At 36.0% G+C, this 16441-nt stretch overlaps 1 protein-coding gene across 2 annotated transcripts in view; it reads right to left on the minus strand.

The window, feature by feature from the left end:
• SAMSN1 (SAM domain, SH3 domain and nuclear localization signals 1) overlaps positions 1–16441 on the minus strand; it is an 81984-nt gene that overhangs the window by 27651 nt on the left and 37892 nt on the right. For both annotated transcript variants that reach the window (XM_027586852.1, XM_027586851.1), the window contains one exon: positions 946–1017. In XM_027586852.1, the coding sequence (XP_027442653.1) occupies positions 946–1017 (72 nt within the window). The remainder of the gene's footprint in view (positions 1–945; positions 1018–16441) is intronic.

Raw genomic sequence — 16441 nt, forward strand, 5'->3', positions numbered from 1 at the left:
ACTTAATTTTATGGGAAGATTTCCTTAAACTACATTTAAAGTGTTCATTGTTTGCAAACGTGGATGTAATAGTCACCTATGAGGCATATCAATGCATATGGTAGAAGTGTTGAGTGCAATTGAGCAACCATATGCTCTCCTTGACAAATTTACAACTAAGCCATTTAATCATTGAATTAAAGCAATTACCATCTACATAAAATTTAACATATATATTGTTTTATGGTGGAAATGCTCAGAAAATTTGGGATTATTTGTGTTCCTTTACATTGTAACTCTCTCTATTTTTTAGTACCATTGACTATATTCCCTATGCTGTTATTTTTGTTTTCTGTGACTTGTTCACTCAGTAACTGGAAGCCTGTACCACCCTGTCCCCCAACCCTCTCCTCTCTGGAAACCATCAGTTTGCTTTCTGTCTTTTTTTATTTTTTAATTAACATATAATGTATTACTTGTTTCAGGGGTACAGGTCTGTGATTCATCAGTCTTACGCAATTCACAGTGCTCACCATAGCACATACCCTCCCCGATGTCCGTCCCCCAGCCACCCCATCCCTCCCACCCACTCCGCTCCAGCAACCCTTGGTTTGTTTCCTGAGATTAAGAGTCTCTTATGGTTTGTCTCCCTCTCTGGTTTCATCTTATTTCATTTTTCCCTCCCTTCCCCTATGATCCTCTGTCTTGTTTCTCAAATTCCTTCTATCTGTAACTCTCTTCTTAAGTTCATGTTCTGCTTTTCCTAATGTTAGGCTTCTTATAGAGCTTTTTACTTTTAATACCCAGCATGGTAACTAGGTAGTAAGTAGTTCTTTGTTCATTTATTACAAAAATATAGGCAAGACTGATTTTTAAATATACTTTACTTTGCAAAAGTGATATTGGCTTCATAATTTTTCCTAATGTGTTTGCATAACATTCATAAAATTGTAATAAAATACTAACCTCAGTTGAATCATCTGGTTTTGAAATGGAGTTATTCCGAAAACGATCAAAATGCCCAAAACTGCTGCTGCGCTATAAAATAGGAAAGAGAAAGGAAAGGACATTTAGGATTTGTGACTTTCACTGATAAAATTGCTAGATAGATTAGATTATGTTCAGTAAGCGTTAATATACTGCAAATATAGGATTAAAAAACTCTTCTCTCTGGAATATCTGAAAGTATAACTATTATTAACATTATAATATTTACAGTTGACAAAAATGCCTTCATACATTTTATGTTACAGTGTTAAGAATCTTGAAGAAAATCTATTAAACTGTTTTCAATTTATAGTGTTACTTCTGCTCTTGGGAATGGCAGCTGAAGAATCTATGAATTCTAAGCTGAGCTCTCTTCAAGTGAGCTAGCCACAAACTAATTTCCATGACAGAATGACATGTATTACTAACCAACCAACTAATAAATAACAACAACAAAACAGACAAAAACATGAGTAGATCCACCAGTATGCCTCATAATCGTATTTGTCAAAAAACCAAAATGAATACAAATGCATTTATCATTGATCACTTGTTAATTTGAGACTCTCTACTTGGTGTCAGAAAGAGAAGGCATACACACAGAGCTAGTAATAAATATCTTGCATTTAGGCATGCCAGTCAGAGGTTGGAAGTAAAACTGAATTTGTCCACATTTAGCATGGGATTACAATGAGACCTCTGGGTCAATTTCATTCACTGGTTTTGAGAAAAAGCTCAATATGTTAATAGAAGACTTGTTCCCTTGGATACTTTTTGCCTACAAAGCTAAATTTTTATTCTTACATAACTCATTCTAGGCAGGTAATTATAAATAATTCTTGATATGTTACAAAGTAAATGATTCTCCTAAATACAGTTTCAACAATCTTTAGAGTCATTGAGTCAAAAAATGGATATTTCTTCACATCTAATTTTATACATTGTTTGGAATGGTGGATATCTTGATGTTGTGTCCTTTATGTACCCATATATCCTAAGAATATGTTCTATCTCAAGAACTTAATTTCATTCCAAGCTTATAATATTTTCAGAATAAGCTGCTGGTACTGAAAAATAACCTGGTCATTTGAAAAGTTAACAATGGGAGCCAGTAATTTATAAAACCGTGTCTTGTCCTTTCAGAAGTCACAGCCCAGTTTAGTACAAGTCAGCTTGGAAGGCTCGTTGTTCTTACAAGCACTCTTAGACTCGTGTTTCCCCACCAGCTATCTTTAAAACTCCTTGTTTCCGCCTGGGTGGCTCAGTTGTTAAAAGCGTCTGCCTTCAGCTCAGGGTCCTGGGATCGAGCCCCACATCTGGCTCCCTGCTCTGCGGGGTGCCTGCTTCTCCCTCTCCCACTCCCCCTGCTTGTGTTCCCTCTCTCGCTGTGTCTCTCTCTCTGTCAAATAAATGAATAAAATCTTAAAAAAAAAAATTTACAAAACTCCTTGTTTCCCTTTTAAATGAGGTGAGATAAAAAAGATCCTGATGTGTGACAAGGGGTTAGTTTGATAGACAGTGTGATATGTAATATTGCCCCAAGGACGATGGCTGTGTTAGACACAATTAACGCCTTTTGCTGACTCGCCACCTCTGCTGAACAAGCCCTTCAGCTTGTGGCAAGAAGAGAGAAAGAGAAGGGCCGAAACTGAGAACCACACTGGAAAATACAAAGTCTTCTCATGCAGGGCTTACTAACCTAGAATGACTTCCCAGAGCATTAATCACTTCTACTTGCCTAGTAGGCATTTCCATGAGGCTATCATTGCCCAGAGATCACAAAAGGGAATTGAGTGTATTGTTGTCCTGCTTATAAACAATCTGAACACAGGGAAATCTGTTACTCTTTTATATACTTGAAACATTCTGATGGCCTATTGGAACCTATGCCTAGGGCAATTTTGCATCCTGCATCCAGCCTGCGTCCTGCCTATTAAATATTAATGAGGGTTACAGCATGATTTCCACCACTGGATAATGGGTCCTGTTGCCCAGGAGGGCACAGAATAGGCTCACTTCAGCATTTCTCAACACTATCGTCTGCCATTAAGTAATCAATAGTCACCACCTTTTAAAATTAATTCTCCCCTCATTATATCAATAAAAAGAAGCAGATTTGGAAGTAGTGGTTTAAGAAGTCTTTAGACTATTACTTTGGGTTTTGTCAGTCATCTCATTGTGAATCACTCAACAGCTTTAAACGAAAGGAGTATAATATCAATCCATGATAAGACACCATTAAGAAGCAAATCTAAGTATTTAAAATGATGTTTTTAAAATTTCATTATTCTCTAGTCTAAAAGTTAGTGACTTTCTGAGATGGTTTCATAATGTATAGGTTATGGCTTATGATGAAAAGGGCTAATGTCTACTGTGAGGTATGCACAACGAACAAATTTGTAATTTCTACTCCTATTAAGTTTCCAATGAAAAGGTGAATCATGTGGAAGCAAGCTGGCTTCCTAGATAATAGTCCTTTATAAATGAGAATGTTTGAATATCAATAATTTTGCATTGTATAATCATAATGGATTAGAATTAGCAAATATTATCTGTGGCAGAAGCTCCCATCAAGACAGAGCTGTTATATAAATGAATAGCTATCAATGGGAAGGTAACTTAAATAAAAATGCAATTAGTATTTTAGGTAGTTCTTTGTATCTGTTGACATTAGATCATATTTGGTCTTTAATTCCACTCTCTCCATATTTATACAGTCTTCCCTTGTGCAATTAGATATGCATTTGTAAAATAGCACAACATTTGTGGAGTGTAATTTGGCAAAACTAGTAAAATTATATATGTATTTGCCCTTTGACCCAACAATTCCATTCCTACACATCTATACCAGAGACACACACTTGACTGTAAACTGACTTACACATCCACATTCATTATAAAACTTCTATATTATAAAAAAGCTATAAACCCTAATGTTCACTGAGAGGGGACTGATTGAATAATGTGTGGTAAATCCAAACAATGAAACTGTGTAACTGTAAAAAGTTGAAAGATATCTCTTTATACTTCTATGAAATGATCTCTAGGATACTGTGTAAGTGAAAAAAGCTAGATGTGTGTAGAGAAAAATGTACATAGTAGGATGCCATTTATCTAAGGGTGGCAATAGATGTTTGTGTTTTAATACAGGTGAAAGCATGTTTTCTTTCTTAGAAAATGGGGCAAAATGAACAAAGTGAAAAAGGAGAGGAAACAGACTTCTTTGCCTATACCTCGTTTTGTAGAGTTGACTTTAAAACCATGTAACTTTTACTTATTTTTAACAGAACTTAATAAAAATAAAAGCCATCCCTAAAAATTCTAAATAAAAATAAAACAAATGAACCTAATTCTATATTGAACTGGTGGTTTAGAGAGGGGAATTACTTTAAGTGATTTTTAAGAACAATAATTTGACTGTCTAAAGAATAAAAAACAAGGACAAATTTTAACCTGTTTTCAGTAATCCCATTGTTATTAATAATATTGGTATACATAAATACATATGTTGAGGGACAATGAAAATAAGTATTGGTCATGGCATAAAGCAAGTAGTCTTTCAAAGACTACTAGGCCCATGTCAAAACAACACAGGGGCCATATTGAAACTGTTCTCACTGTGGTAGATTGTATCCAAAGATGGGATAATTTTCATATCAATAAAAATAATAAGTGAATATTGAAATACATCTAATATATCAAAAGTTCATGGGTTATTAATGATACCAAAAGGAAAAAAAATCAGTGATCGCCTTTGGAAACATTACAGTTGTATTATGAAAACTGGCAAATAAAAGACAAGCATTTAATGTAGTCTTCTTTTATGAAATATATTTCAGAGTAGATAGTTAATGAGGAAAAGTTTATCTTTCTCTATGTGTGTGTGTATTCAAGCTAATCAATTAGGAATGATGAAATGAAATGATGAAGTGACTGTTTCATAAACCCTTGCTGCCAATAAAGGATCTCAGCGATGATCCCTGACGGCTGCTAGAATTACAAAAAGAGACAGCTAGAATATGTGCTTCATAGTAGTAGCACCTCATACCACCAATGAAGTATTCTTAGAAAAATTAACACCAAACTTCTGTATCTAACTACCAGATTATAGGAAATACAGGGATGAAGGAACATTTTAAATGACACCAGAAGGATGCAATCCGAAAAAGCTAGACAGTGAGAAAATCTACAGGACAAATAACCTGGTTTCTTCAACTAATCAATAGAAAGAGGGAAAGTATAGATTAATAACCTCTAAGAGTTGTCTAACCAAATAACAACCCATAGATCTTGTTTAGATAGAGATCAAAGAAACCATTGTAACAAAAGCAGCCAGGACACAACTGAGGAATTTTTTAAATAACTAGCTGATGATACTGAGGAAGTACTGTTATTTTTCACTTGTAATTCAAGATAACCTAGTGAGGGGCAGCAAGTATGTGGGCATAAAGAAGATACATGACTGGCCATTATTTAATGGTTAACTGGGTGATGGATACATGAGGTGAATTGTACTATTCTGTTTTTGCATATGCTCAAAAGTTTCCCGTAGTAAAATGTTCGGCTAAAAGAAAGAAACGTACCTAAATAATAGCTAAGAAATAAGAGTTAACCATGTGCAGGGGCTGGGAGGTACATGGCAAAACTACTTTCCTCTTAATTTTGCTCTGAATCTAAAACTGTCTAAAGAATAGTCTTTAAAAAAAAAAGTTAATGGTTACACAACTTTCTAAGGAACCAAATATCATTAATATTGCTTACATCATAGTTGTTTGGAAGTACAGACATATTTAAGGAGAAAATAAAAGTTTTGCTTTCCAAGTTTATTTTAGAACAACCAACTTTCTGATATAGATGCACATGATTAGATTGCCTTTTGAAGACTCTCTGCAATTACATGGTACAGATTACTTTCTTCCACTTAGTCTACTTGGCTTCCACAATAAAAAGGCTGAATAGTGTCATTTGGGGTGTTTGAACACAACTGTGTGTGTCCCTACACAATGCAATGAATAGTATAAAAGAACTTAAGAGGATTCATTTTTTTGTTAGTTACATTTTTTTCCTCTAGTTTTGTATAACAATTCTAATTATTACAGAATGTCATGTCATGATACAAAGCTGACAGTGTTCTTAGAAATGGTCTAGTCCTTTTCAGTGAGGAAATTTACAGGAACCAGAACTTGCAAAAATAAACTCTTTTTTTTCAGTTCTCCACCCTGATGTACTCTCAACTCTGCCATCCCATTCCAAAGTTTTGATCTTGTCTTCTATTTTCAAAGAAACTTGCTATCTGAGCAGGATGAAAATTTGGAAAGTTATCTTGATTGAACGAATGGAACTGAATCGGATTCTTAGAACAACGGCCAGCCTAAATTTATCAACATGAAGGACAACTGGGGGTCTCTTTTTGGAAACATGAATCAACCTTTTGACCAAAACCAAGACAACTAGACCCTTATTTTCGTTTCTTAACCAGCCATCAACTTTTGGAGTCTTCAAGGAAAATCTTATCTCCAGCATGACTGGTAAGGCCCTGGTGGAAAAGTTTCACAGTCTATTTCAAAGAAAAAATTTACATATCTGAGTCAGACATCCGCAGTATTTTGAAATACACTGCCAAATTAAAGATTACACCCTCTCTGCCAATGAGTTCTCACATCTTCTAAATACTGCACATAGAGTGATGGTTAGTAAATGCTCTTGAAGATCAGAATTGTTTCAGCAGTCACTTGTATGAATATTCTATAATAATAGTATGCTAAATGTCATTAGCTAGTCAGCCTTTATCCAAAGGCATTCGAGGATTTAATTGTTCTAACTTAACTCAGGTGCTGAGATCTTTTGAAGAGTGTGAAACAAATTTAACTCACTTAAAATAACCTGCTAGGATTGCTTCAGTGTTAAATAATGACACTATCATGTGGTGTCAATGGAGGATGGTTGTGTGTCGGAGTTGAAGAGTAAAAGACAACTGGAGCTGTGAGACATAACCTTCAACAACAACATTTCCACCCCGAGTAAAGGCCACCCGATGCTCAAACATACAGTAGTGCTCTAAATATTGTTAATGTAGATCTGGACTCTTAGGACAAAAGTTAGTTCACTTGATCGCTCTGGTTCAGTATCTTTTCTGTCAACTGCAAAATATCTAAAGGAAGTGCAGATTCTGATTCCACTCTGGTGTTTGAAAGTTGTGTCAAAATTTCCACGTGAAAGCTTTCCTCTCAGAAGCTGATGTGCCCCTACAGATGTTTTTGTGTAAACTGAAACTGCCTCAAAAGAAACTAGATCTAAAAAAAAAAAAAAATCAATGCAAAATGATCCATAACCTATAAAAGTGGTTATTCATATCAGCCTGTTTAATGTAACAAAACAAGTTTTGCGAGTTGGATATTTAAAATTCTCAATTGCGCCTCTGCATCATTTATTACTGTATGTCATGATTTACATTACATCCATAGATTGTAAGTCAGGCTGCAGTTTTAAGAATTGAATAGAAATTAGGATATTCTATTTTAGTTGAAAAGAGGTTTTAAAATAAATAATACTGATATGTCTTAAATATCTTGTTTTCAGGTAAAAGGCCTAATGTGGCAAGAGTTCAGTCACTTGATATCACCGATTCCTACAAAATCCTACAGAATAAAAAGGATAGGAAAAACTTCAAAAAATGTGACCACGATCAGGCTACCCTGGACTGCTCAGCCTCTTATCTTCCTGATTTTAAAAAACTTCTGCTTGGCCCGCTCACTCCTAGACTATTGCTATAGCTCGTGGTCTATTCCTTCTTTCTCTTTGACTACTAAATGGTTCCTCTTGATCCTTCTGGAATTGTTTCATTATACCACTGCTTCCTTGAAATCTTCAAGAATTTCTCCAGGGAACCCACGTTCATAGCTGCTCTAGCCCTCAGTGGCTTCTCTGCCTGCTTTCATGCTGGAAGGCAGATGTGCCAACCAAAGGCTCTCACTGCTTATATCCAGTTGCCCCTGAGTAGCGGCTTTGATTATGCCTTCTGAGCCATCTGCCTGCACTCTTGGAAATCTGTGTTTGCTCACTTTGGGAAGTTTGGACACATATGCAAAATGCAGGATACCCCTCACTCATTCTTTCAGCCTCCACATCTCAATTGTTTCTTGAAATCTCTGTCGTAAACATTTATTTTCATTACTGCTAGTCAAATATGTGCTTACAGCCTCATTCCTGAGCCAATGTGCTAACATTTAGCTTCTTAGTCCCTAAACTCTTGCCTTTCCAGTCATCTAACATCACACCATTGAATGAATTTTCCAAAAATACCAGTTCTTATCATTTCGTTCCTCTCAAAATGTAAAGCTTGCTCCACATTGTTAGGATGGTTACTGAGGATTTGTTCCATGTCAGGTGATCTATCTATGATTATCTCATTAAATAAACACAGTCACCCTCTGAGCTAGGTATTGATTTCTCCAGTTTACAGATGAGGAAAACTGAGACTCAGAGAGTTTAAGTAGCTCTTCCTTAGTCAGTGAAATAAAGCTCAAACTCAGCACGCTGCAATTCATGATTCCCCATGGTATCAGGTAATGGTAGTCTGATTTGGCAGAACTTCTGGCAATTCTTGCCGGTCAGAATGGACACATTCACTTATGCTTCTGAGCTGTTGCTCATGATGTTTTTTTGGTTTCTGTTTCTGTTGGTTTGTTTTCCAAGAAATGTCCTTCCTCTTTTTTTTTCCACCTACTCATATCCAGTCCATTCTTCAAGGGCAGGATCCAGTCCCACCATCCCTATGAGATCACGTGCCAGTGCCTCCCCAGTTTAGCACACACTCATTGCTCATGTTCTTAAGTGCTAGAGTACCTATGCAGAAAAATCCTACAGTTGTGAGGCTTGGGAAAACCACAGCAGATGACAGATCACACATTCCTCTTCAAATTAAATGTCCAAAAGCCATATATTTCATGGTTAACACAAAAGCAAATTATAATTCGATCATGTTATAGCCAAGGAGGATAATTTGCTGATGTCTAATTGAAGACTATAAGGTGTTGCATTATGCAATTCGACATAAATATATTAAGTGCCTTCTGTGGCTAAACTTTATGCTTGGGGTCAGGCTGTCTGTATGAATAAGACAAGAATCTATCCTGGAGGAATTTGCACTCTATTGGTCCCATCAACCAAATAACTTCAATCCCTAAGAGCTAAATAGAACCATATTTAAATGAATGGTATACAAATATAGAAGCAGTTCCTAAAGCAGATTATATTTATTCACAAAATAAATGAACTTAATAATGTATAATAGAAGTCAACTTGGAAATTTATATTCATCCATTTAGGAATACTTACTTACACTGACTACTTAGTACATTAAAGGCATTTTGTATACATATGTCTGTACCTTTATTATTTATAGTCAGTCTAAAAGAAAGGGGCATTAAAATGAGAAAATTTTAAATCAGCTGAAATCAGTATAGTTTGAATTTGCCTCAAAAATTATTTACCCTGAGAGATTATATAGTTGTTAACTGAGGGACTCTTTAGAAATCTCCAGACCCAAAGATGGTGATTGCTAAAACAATGACAAAATAACAAAAAAGGTGATGGACCACACACTGTATATTAAATGGAAAACTGGATAGCAAAAGTGCCACAACCAAATATAGATGATTCAAATTTCCAGTTGTAAAAATATGCACTATCCTTCCATAAATTTAGAAATTGGCTCTCTCTTGTGTGCATATTAGATTTCTCCTACTTAAACCAAGTATTAAATATTTTAATTGTTGACACATAATTATCAACTATTTCCATCCTATAGCTAAACTTCAAAAACAAATAATCTTGCAAATAAACTGTATAAATAATCTTTATATTAAATACATTTATAAATAACTGTATAAATAATCCTCCTGGGTAGGTTATGGCTAAGAAAAGAAGATAATAGTGAATATGATGGGAGAAGAAGGCAACAGTTATTTAGGAGAAGAAGAATTTTCTTAATTTTTTTTTTTTTTTTTTTAAAGTAGGCTCCAGGCCCAGTGTGGGGCTTGAACTCATGCTCCATAGACTGAGCCAGCCAGGCGCCCCAGGAGAAGAATTTTCATTGTTGTCATTGTTGTTTTTGTTTGTTTTTTTAAGTAGGCTCCCCGTTGGGGCTTGAACTCACAACGCTGAGATCAAAACCTGAGCTGAGATCAAGAGCTGGGTGCTTAACCAACGGAACCACCCAGGTGTCTTGGAGTAGAATAATTTTTCAAGTACTAAACATAACAGGCCTTCATGTTTTGACCATAATCTTAAGTTTCAAAATTCTTGTTTTCTTAACAAATGCCTCTTCCTCTATTCTACTTTTTAATGAACTTAGACTTAGGTTTTTTGTTTTTTTGTTTTTCCTTTTCAATAATCAGAGAGAGGAAAAGTCTTGGAAATGCTTCATTAGCTGACACATACCAAGAATGTACTTTTAAGTCTGTCAAGATACTTTTGAACATACTTAATAGTTGAATGTTGACTAAACTTTAGGTTCCTGAACAATTTCCTAACATATTTACCCATCAAATGTTTATACCACTAAACCCAGTTACTCCAGTTTAAAAAATAAAATCATCACAAAGAAGCAAATATTCATTGTTTTGAAATCATGTTTAAATAAAAAAAGGAGTGGAAATTAAGCTGGGAAAACAGAGTCCATTGAATAAACATTCCCCTCAAATTCTCTGGAACAAAAAGTCAGTCATTTCCATTAGTCTTAAATGTCCTCTGCATTCACGTGGCCTCCGGGTACATAATAACCTTTCTAAAGGTCTCCTCAAGGGATATTTTACTCATGCAGTGATCTCCTTGAACACAAGTAATGACAAACAATAAGCTAATTCTCAAAAAGTTTTTTTTTAAGTCATTTTTACTACTTTTAAATGAGTGTGTTTGATGCATGATTTTGGTCCCCCTGATTAATGGTCACCGCCAGCCCAGCTTCTGGAGTTGTAATGTTTCTGTGAGCTTCCCTCCAGCAGAGCTCGACCATTAATCCAGTGGCATATGTCAGCTCAGCAGAGCAAGGTCACTCTTCTGCTTCAAGGGGAACCTTTTTAGAAATAATAAAACTGACAGAAAGTTCTTTTTTGCATGCTTTATGCCACCTGAGGTTGAGTGCTGCAGTTAATATCATAAAGCTTATAAACATTCCCATCTCAGGCAGCACCCGCTGCCACTATGGTTAGGAATTTAAACGTTTTCTCCTTAGTAAGAACAGACATGTTTATGTGGAGCAAATATACAGTATGTAATCCCAAACAAGGAAAGAATGGGTGGAAAAAAATAGTTGAAAGTTCATGCTAGGATATTTGGAAGAGATGTTAGGGTTCTGTAACTTCCTTCTGATCAGTTACATTCTCCTTAAGGCAAATTTGGATTTGGCTATATAAATATTTCATTATACTGAGGCGTTAATAGTGATGTTAAAATGTAACAGTAGGTAGAAATGAATTCCACTGATGATAATTCTTAAACTTAGAATGTCTGACAAGACTGTTTATCTTGGAAGGAATTTTCCTTTAAAATTACAAATCTACTATAATTATTTGTTTTATAGGTAATGGCTGCTTTAAAATTGAGAAATAATTTTAGTAAGATATTCTTAATCTTAAAGTAACTTGAAACGTAGATGGCCTAACTTAGAAGAAGATGATGGTTGTATAATAACTAGCAATATAAAGAATATATACCCATAAGCATTATAAAGTTTATATATTTAATTACTCATTTTGTTATTCTTACTTAATTAAAAAATAATCAAGTTGCATAGCTGTAACCATGTGAAATATTCAGAAAAAATTTAAACCAAATATCCAGATTAATGCCTAGACATATCACTGTGTATATTATAAATAGAATTTGCCACAAGGTAAACCTGCCTTAAATCTACTTCAGGAATTTAAATTATTTAAATTATTAAAAACATAGAAAGGAGACTTCATTATTTATAGTTAGTTGTCTTCGTTGTACGTATGTAGAGAAAAGGTGGGGCCAGGTGGCAACTCATGCTTATCCTTTCTAGAAAACCAGTTCCTTGGCCAGGTCTCCATGTCCAATGCCAGCCTCTCACTTCATCAGGTCCAGAAACTTTATTTTTCAAGCTTTCTGAAATAAACAATCTCTGAAGGACTGACTCATAAACTAATGTAATAAGATACCAAAAATGGCAATGTCAAGTATTGGTTAGGTATGAGAAATTCAACTATCAAGAAGAATACATATTCCGGTTGACTTATCAAAGATTTTTTTCCCCTGGAGGAAACACTATATGAGACACAAGATCATGTTGGAAATTTGTTTCCTTATGTATAGTAAAGCTACAGTAACTAGGTGGTATCCAGGGCTAGAGACATGAAGTTACATAGCCTGAATTACTTATCTTATGAAGTGAGCAAGTCCACTGAGCCAAATGGAATATTTGCTTTGGTTGATCTATGCTGTTCTTCAGGCACTGACACATTTCTACTCTTCAACTCTTTTTTGGGTTCTGGCAAAGCAAGCCCTTTTGCTATTTTTTTTTTTTTTTTTTTTTACTCTTCAGACATATTAAATTACCATGTTTGATTATTGTTTTGTTTCATTACATTCTGATTCTAAGAATGTTGCTTTGCTTTATGTGGGTGTTGCCCAGATCTTTGTCAGCAACCCATTTGTAAACTATGCCCTCGGGTAGAGTACTTTTTAGATGACTAATATTATCCATTAGTCATTTCACACTCATTTTACACACATTGAGAAATCATGACTGTTCTGTGTGATAAATATTTTTGGCAGTAGCCAAAATAGGAATAGGAAGCACATGGAATCTGAAAGTCAGGCAGACTTGAGTTTAGTCCCCCTTGTTCCCAACAAAAATTCCAGGGATGCAGATATGCGTAAGGTATAGCCCCTGTTCTTGATGGTAACTCTGGTTGGGAGGGCATATTGGAATAAACTGTATTACAAGAAACAATAGAGGTGTGGAACAGGCACTGTGAAAACAGGAGAGTGAGATTATTAATGGACCATGTACTATGTGCTAGAAAATTTCCATATGGTAATTAACTAAATCCTCACATCAATCCTACGTGGCATGCTTTCATACACCCCTTCCTCCGAGAAGCACAGTGAGACTCTAAAGGGGTTTAATAAAATGTTCAATGTTCCCTGGTGTGGAAATACCAAAATAGGACCTCAAGATCAAGTCTATATGACTTTAGTTCACGTTCCCTACTGCTCTGCCAGAATGCCCTCTAAGACATTACCTTGGCCCTATTGGTGGAGGCTTTGTTGAGGGTTGAACAGTCCAGCTAGATAGGTGATTTTAATCTGTAGCCAGAAAGCCACTGGCCAGGGGGGCAGAGCAGATGCTTTACTTTTATTTATTTTCAAATGATTCTTAATAGAGGCCTAGTGGGATGTAGCAGAGGTAAGTTTGGACGGAAGGAAAGAGCAAGGAAAAAGACTGGATGGTGTGGGTAAAAGGGAGTCAACTGTAGTGAGGTCAGTGGGGCTGGCCCAATGAGGGGACTCGTCAACTGGAAGTGAAGAGGGACTTAGGGCAATTGGAAAGAAGGAAGCAGCTGACAATCAAATCCCCACAGTTAGTAGAACTTCACGGACTGTGTCATGAACTGCATTTTAATTTTTCCCAAAATTTGTATGTTCAAGACCTAATCCCTAGTACCTCAGAATATGACTATATTTGGAGACAGGGCCTTTAAAGAGGTGATTATGTTAAAATGGGGCTGTTAGGGTTGGCCCTAATCCGATCCTACTGGTGTCCTTATAAGAAGATTAGTTTTGGATGCAGAAAAGAGGGACATCAGGGGTGTACATGGACAGAGGACTGACCAAATGAAGAGGAGTAATGGGTGGCCATCTCCTAGCCAATGAGAGAGGCCTGGAACAGAGCCTCTCCTCAGGACCCACAGAGGAAACCAGCCCCCAGACACCCTGATCTTGGACTTCCAACCTCCAGAGCTGTGAGACAATACATTTCTGTTAAGCTACCCAGCCCGTTGTATTTTGTTAAACTCCTACCGGTGAAGCTCATCATGAGGGGGAGAAAAGAGACGCAGCCAGCTGGGTTAACAAATGGCTCTGTGCATAGAAGAATCACTTTGTCCACCCCTAGAAACAGCTTAAAAACCTCTTCTATTCTTCTTAATCAATTCTTAATGTAGGACATTTTTGTCCTCTGCTAAGAAGCTAATTATGAATGTCTTCTTTCTAAAAGTTCACCTAAATCCTTAACACTAGAAAGGAAGAGAAATGGATCAGTTTGGTAATGCTAAATTTGCAAACGTAGAGTATGGAGTTAATGCCATTAGAAAAAAACACAATCTTCAGGGATAATGAAGCAATTTGTCTCCAAAGCAAGGCAAGGAAAGATTAAAGAGATGTGTTTCATTAAATTGATTTTTAACAAATCCAGTGCGTTGGTAGTCAAAGTAGTGACTTGATACTCTTCCCATAGGATATAATATCCAAATTTCCAAAAAAAGGAAGGCTACACTTTTGTCATTCTCTTAGTCATTTGTCTCCTGAACTTCCTGTATGCTGTGTGGACACTGTTTCTTTGATTTTTTTTTTTTTTTCAAGTTTAGCCAACCTATTTGGCCCTGCTTTTTTGGCTACTTGCTTGCAATACAACTTGATTATAGATTCATATTCTGTAAAATGGGAAGGCTAGATGAATTAGTGCTTTGTTTGGAGAAAAGTTTTCAAGGCTAAAATTATTTAACTCAAGCAATTAAACATGATGAAATGAGCAAATTATTTGTTCATCTCTTCTGATTTGAGGTACACTAGGCATGAGAATTAAGTTCAACAAGAAATTGTAGTTTGGAGAAAGAGAAAATCTGGGGAAGTGACACATCGATTTTGGGGTGAATTTCTGTTGGTGTGACACAGAAATATAGGCATTTCTCCTGGGAATGTGGGCACAAATTAGAAACGAGAACAGTGTAGGGCAGTGGCGGCCTTTCTGTTCACCAGCTTTTCAATACACGTGGTGTGGTTAAGTTTCCTGTACATATAATACGTATGTACAAGCAGATTCCAAATTCAACATCTTGGCATCCACCCTGCCACTCCCCTTGTGTGAGCCACCATCATGTCTTGCCTAGTTTCTGTAGGAGCCTCCCATCTGGTCTCTTCTCCCTATTTTCTCTCTAGGTCCTTTCGGTATATTTGAATCCCAGAAGACAGAATAAACCCACTACAATGGAACCCAGATCCTTCCTTTCTCAACATTTTCCAGTACTAGCCCAAATCCTTGTAATGACCTAGAAGCGCCCTGTGATCCTGCTCTTTGGGAACACTCTTCCCCGTGCGCACTCTGTTCCACTGTTTCTCAAACACACTAGGGACATTCCCGCCTCAAGGCTTTTGGACTTACTCTCCCTTCTGCCTGGAATATAATTTCATCAGTCAAACGCGTGGGCAGCTCTTTCATTTCTTTCTGGTCCTTTTTCAAATGTCCCATTCTCACCAAATCTTTCCTGGTGTCTTGTATTCCTTCCCTTTTTAGCACTACTTAACATACGATATATTTAACATATTTCTCTTGCTTGTTGTGTGTCATCCCCAGTAAATGTCAGTTCTGTGAGGGCAGGGATCTTTGTTTTATTCACCACTGTATTCTCAGCATATGGTCTATATTGTCTATAGTAAACACTCAAGAGATATTTGTTGTATTAAATGACTGAATGAATGAATGAATGAATGAGTAAATGGATTAATCAATCACCTTCTAAGTCTTTTGAAAAGATTAATAGAAAAAATGTTTCCAGATTAGGTAACTAAAAGTTCTTGATGCTCAGGCACATTCTATATTAAGTAATCAAAATATTTGAATATGGAATCCAATCATTAGTATTTCTTAAAGTTCTTCAGTGATTCAAATGTGCAACCTAGGTTGAGAACCATCAATGTAAACATTTCTGAACTTTAAAGTTCTCAGAGAACTGATAGGTATCTAGTGAGGCCAGAGAATCAGCACTTCTAACAGACTCCTAAAATGCCAGAGCTGCTGGTCTGTATGACCACACGAGCAGCAAGCATTTAGACCCATGTTCAACTTGACCTTGGTGGCCCTGTGATACCTTTTAACATGATCTATACTCTGTTTTCTCCTGACCTGTTTTTAGTTTTGGATCATAATTTATTTAGTTTTGGATCATCATTTATTTTAACTATTTCTTGGAATACAAAGGTGACATAAATACGAACTAAATACATAAATGAACAGAACCTTTGGGAGAATTTTTTCCCGCATGGAGAGGAGTAATAATCAAAAGTAAAAATAAACATTTATTTACACCCATCATTTTGTAAATGGAAAAAATATTTCCTCCATTATATATCACGTCTCTTATCTGGGATCACTTTGAAAAGCCAGAACATTCAACTGAATTTATCTAAATTAAAGTCCAAAATTACACACCAGTCGAAGAAGCAAAAAGAA

This window comes from Zalophus californianus, chromosome 1, assembly GCF_009762305.2.
Source record: "Zalophus californianus isolate mZalCal1 chromosome 1, mZalCal1.pri.v2, whole genome shotgun sequence".
Lineage (NCBI taxonomy): Eukaryota > Metazoa > Chordata > Mammalia > Carnivora > Otariidae > Zalophus > Zalophus californianus.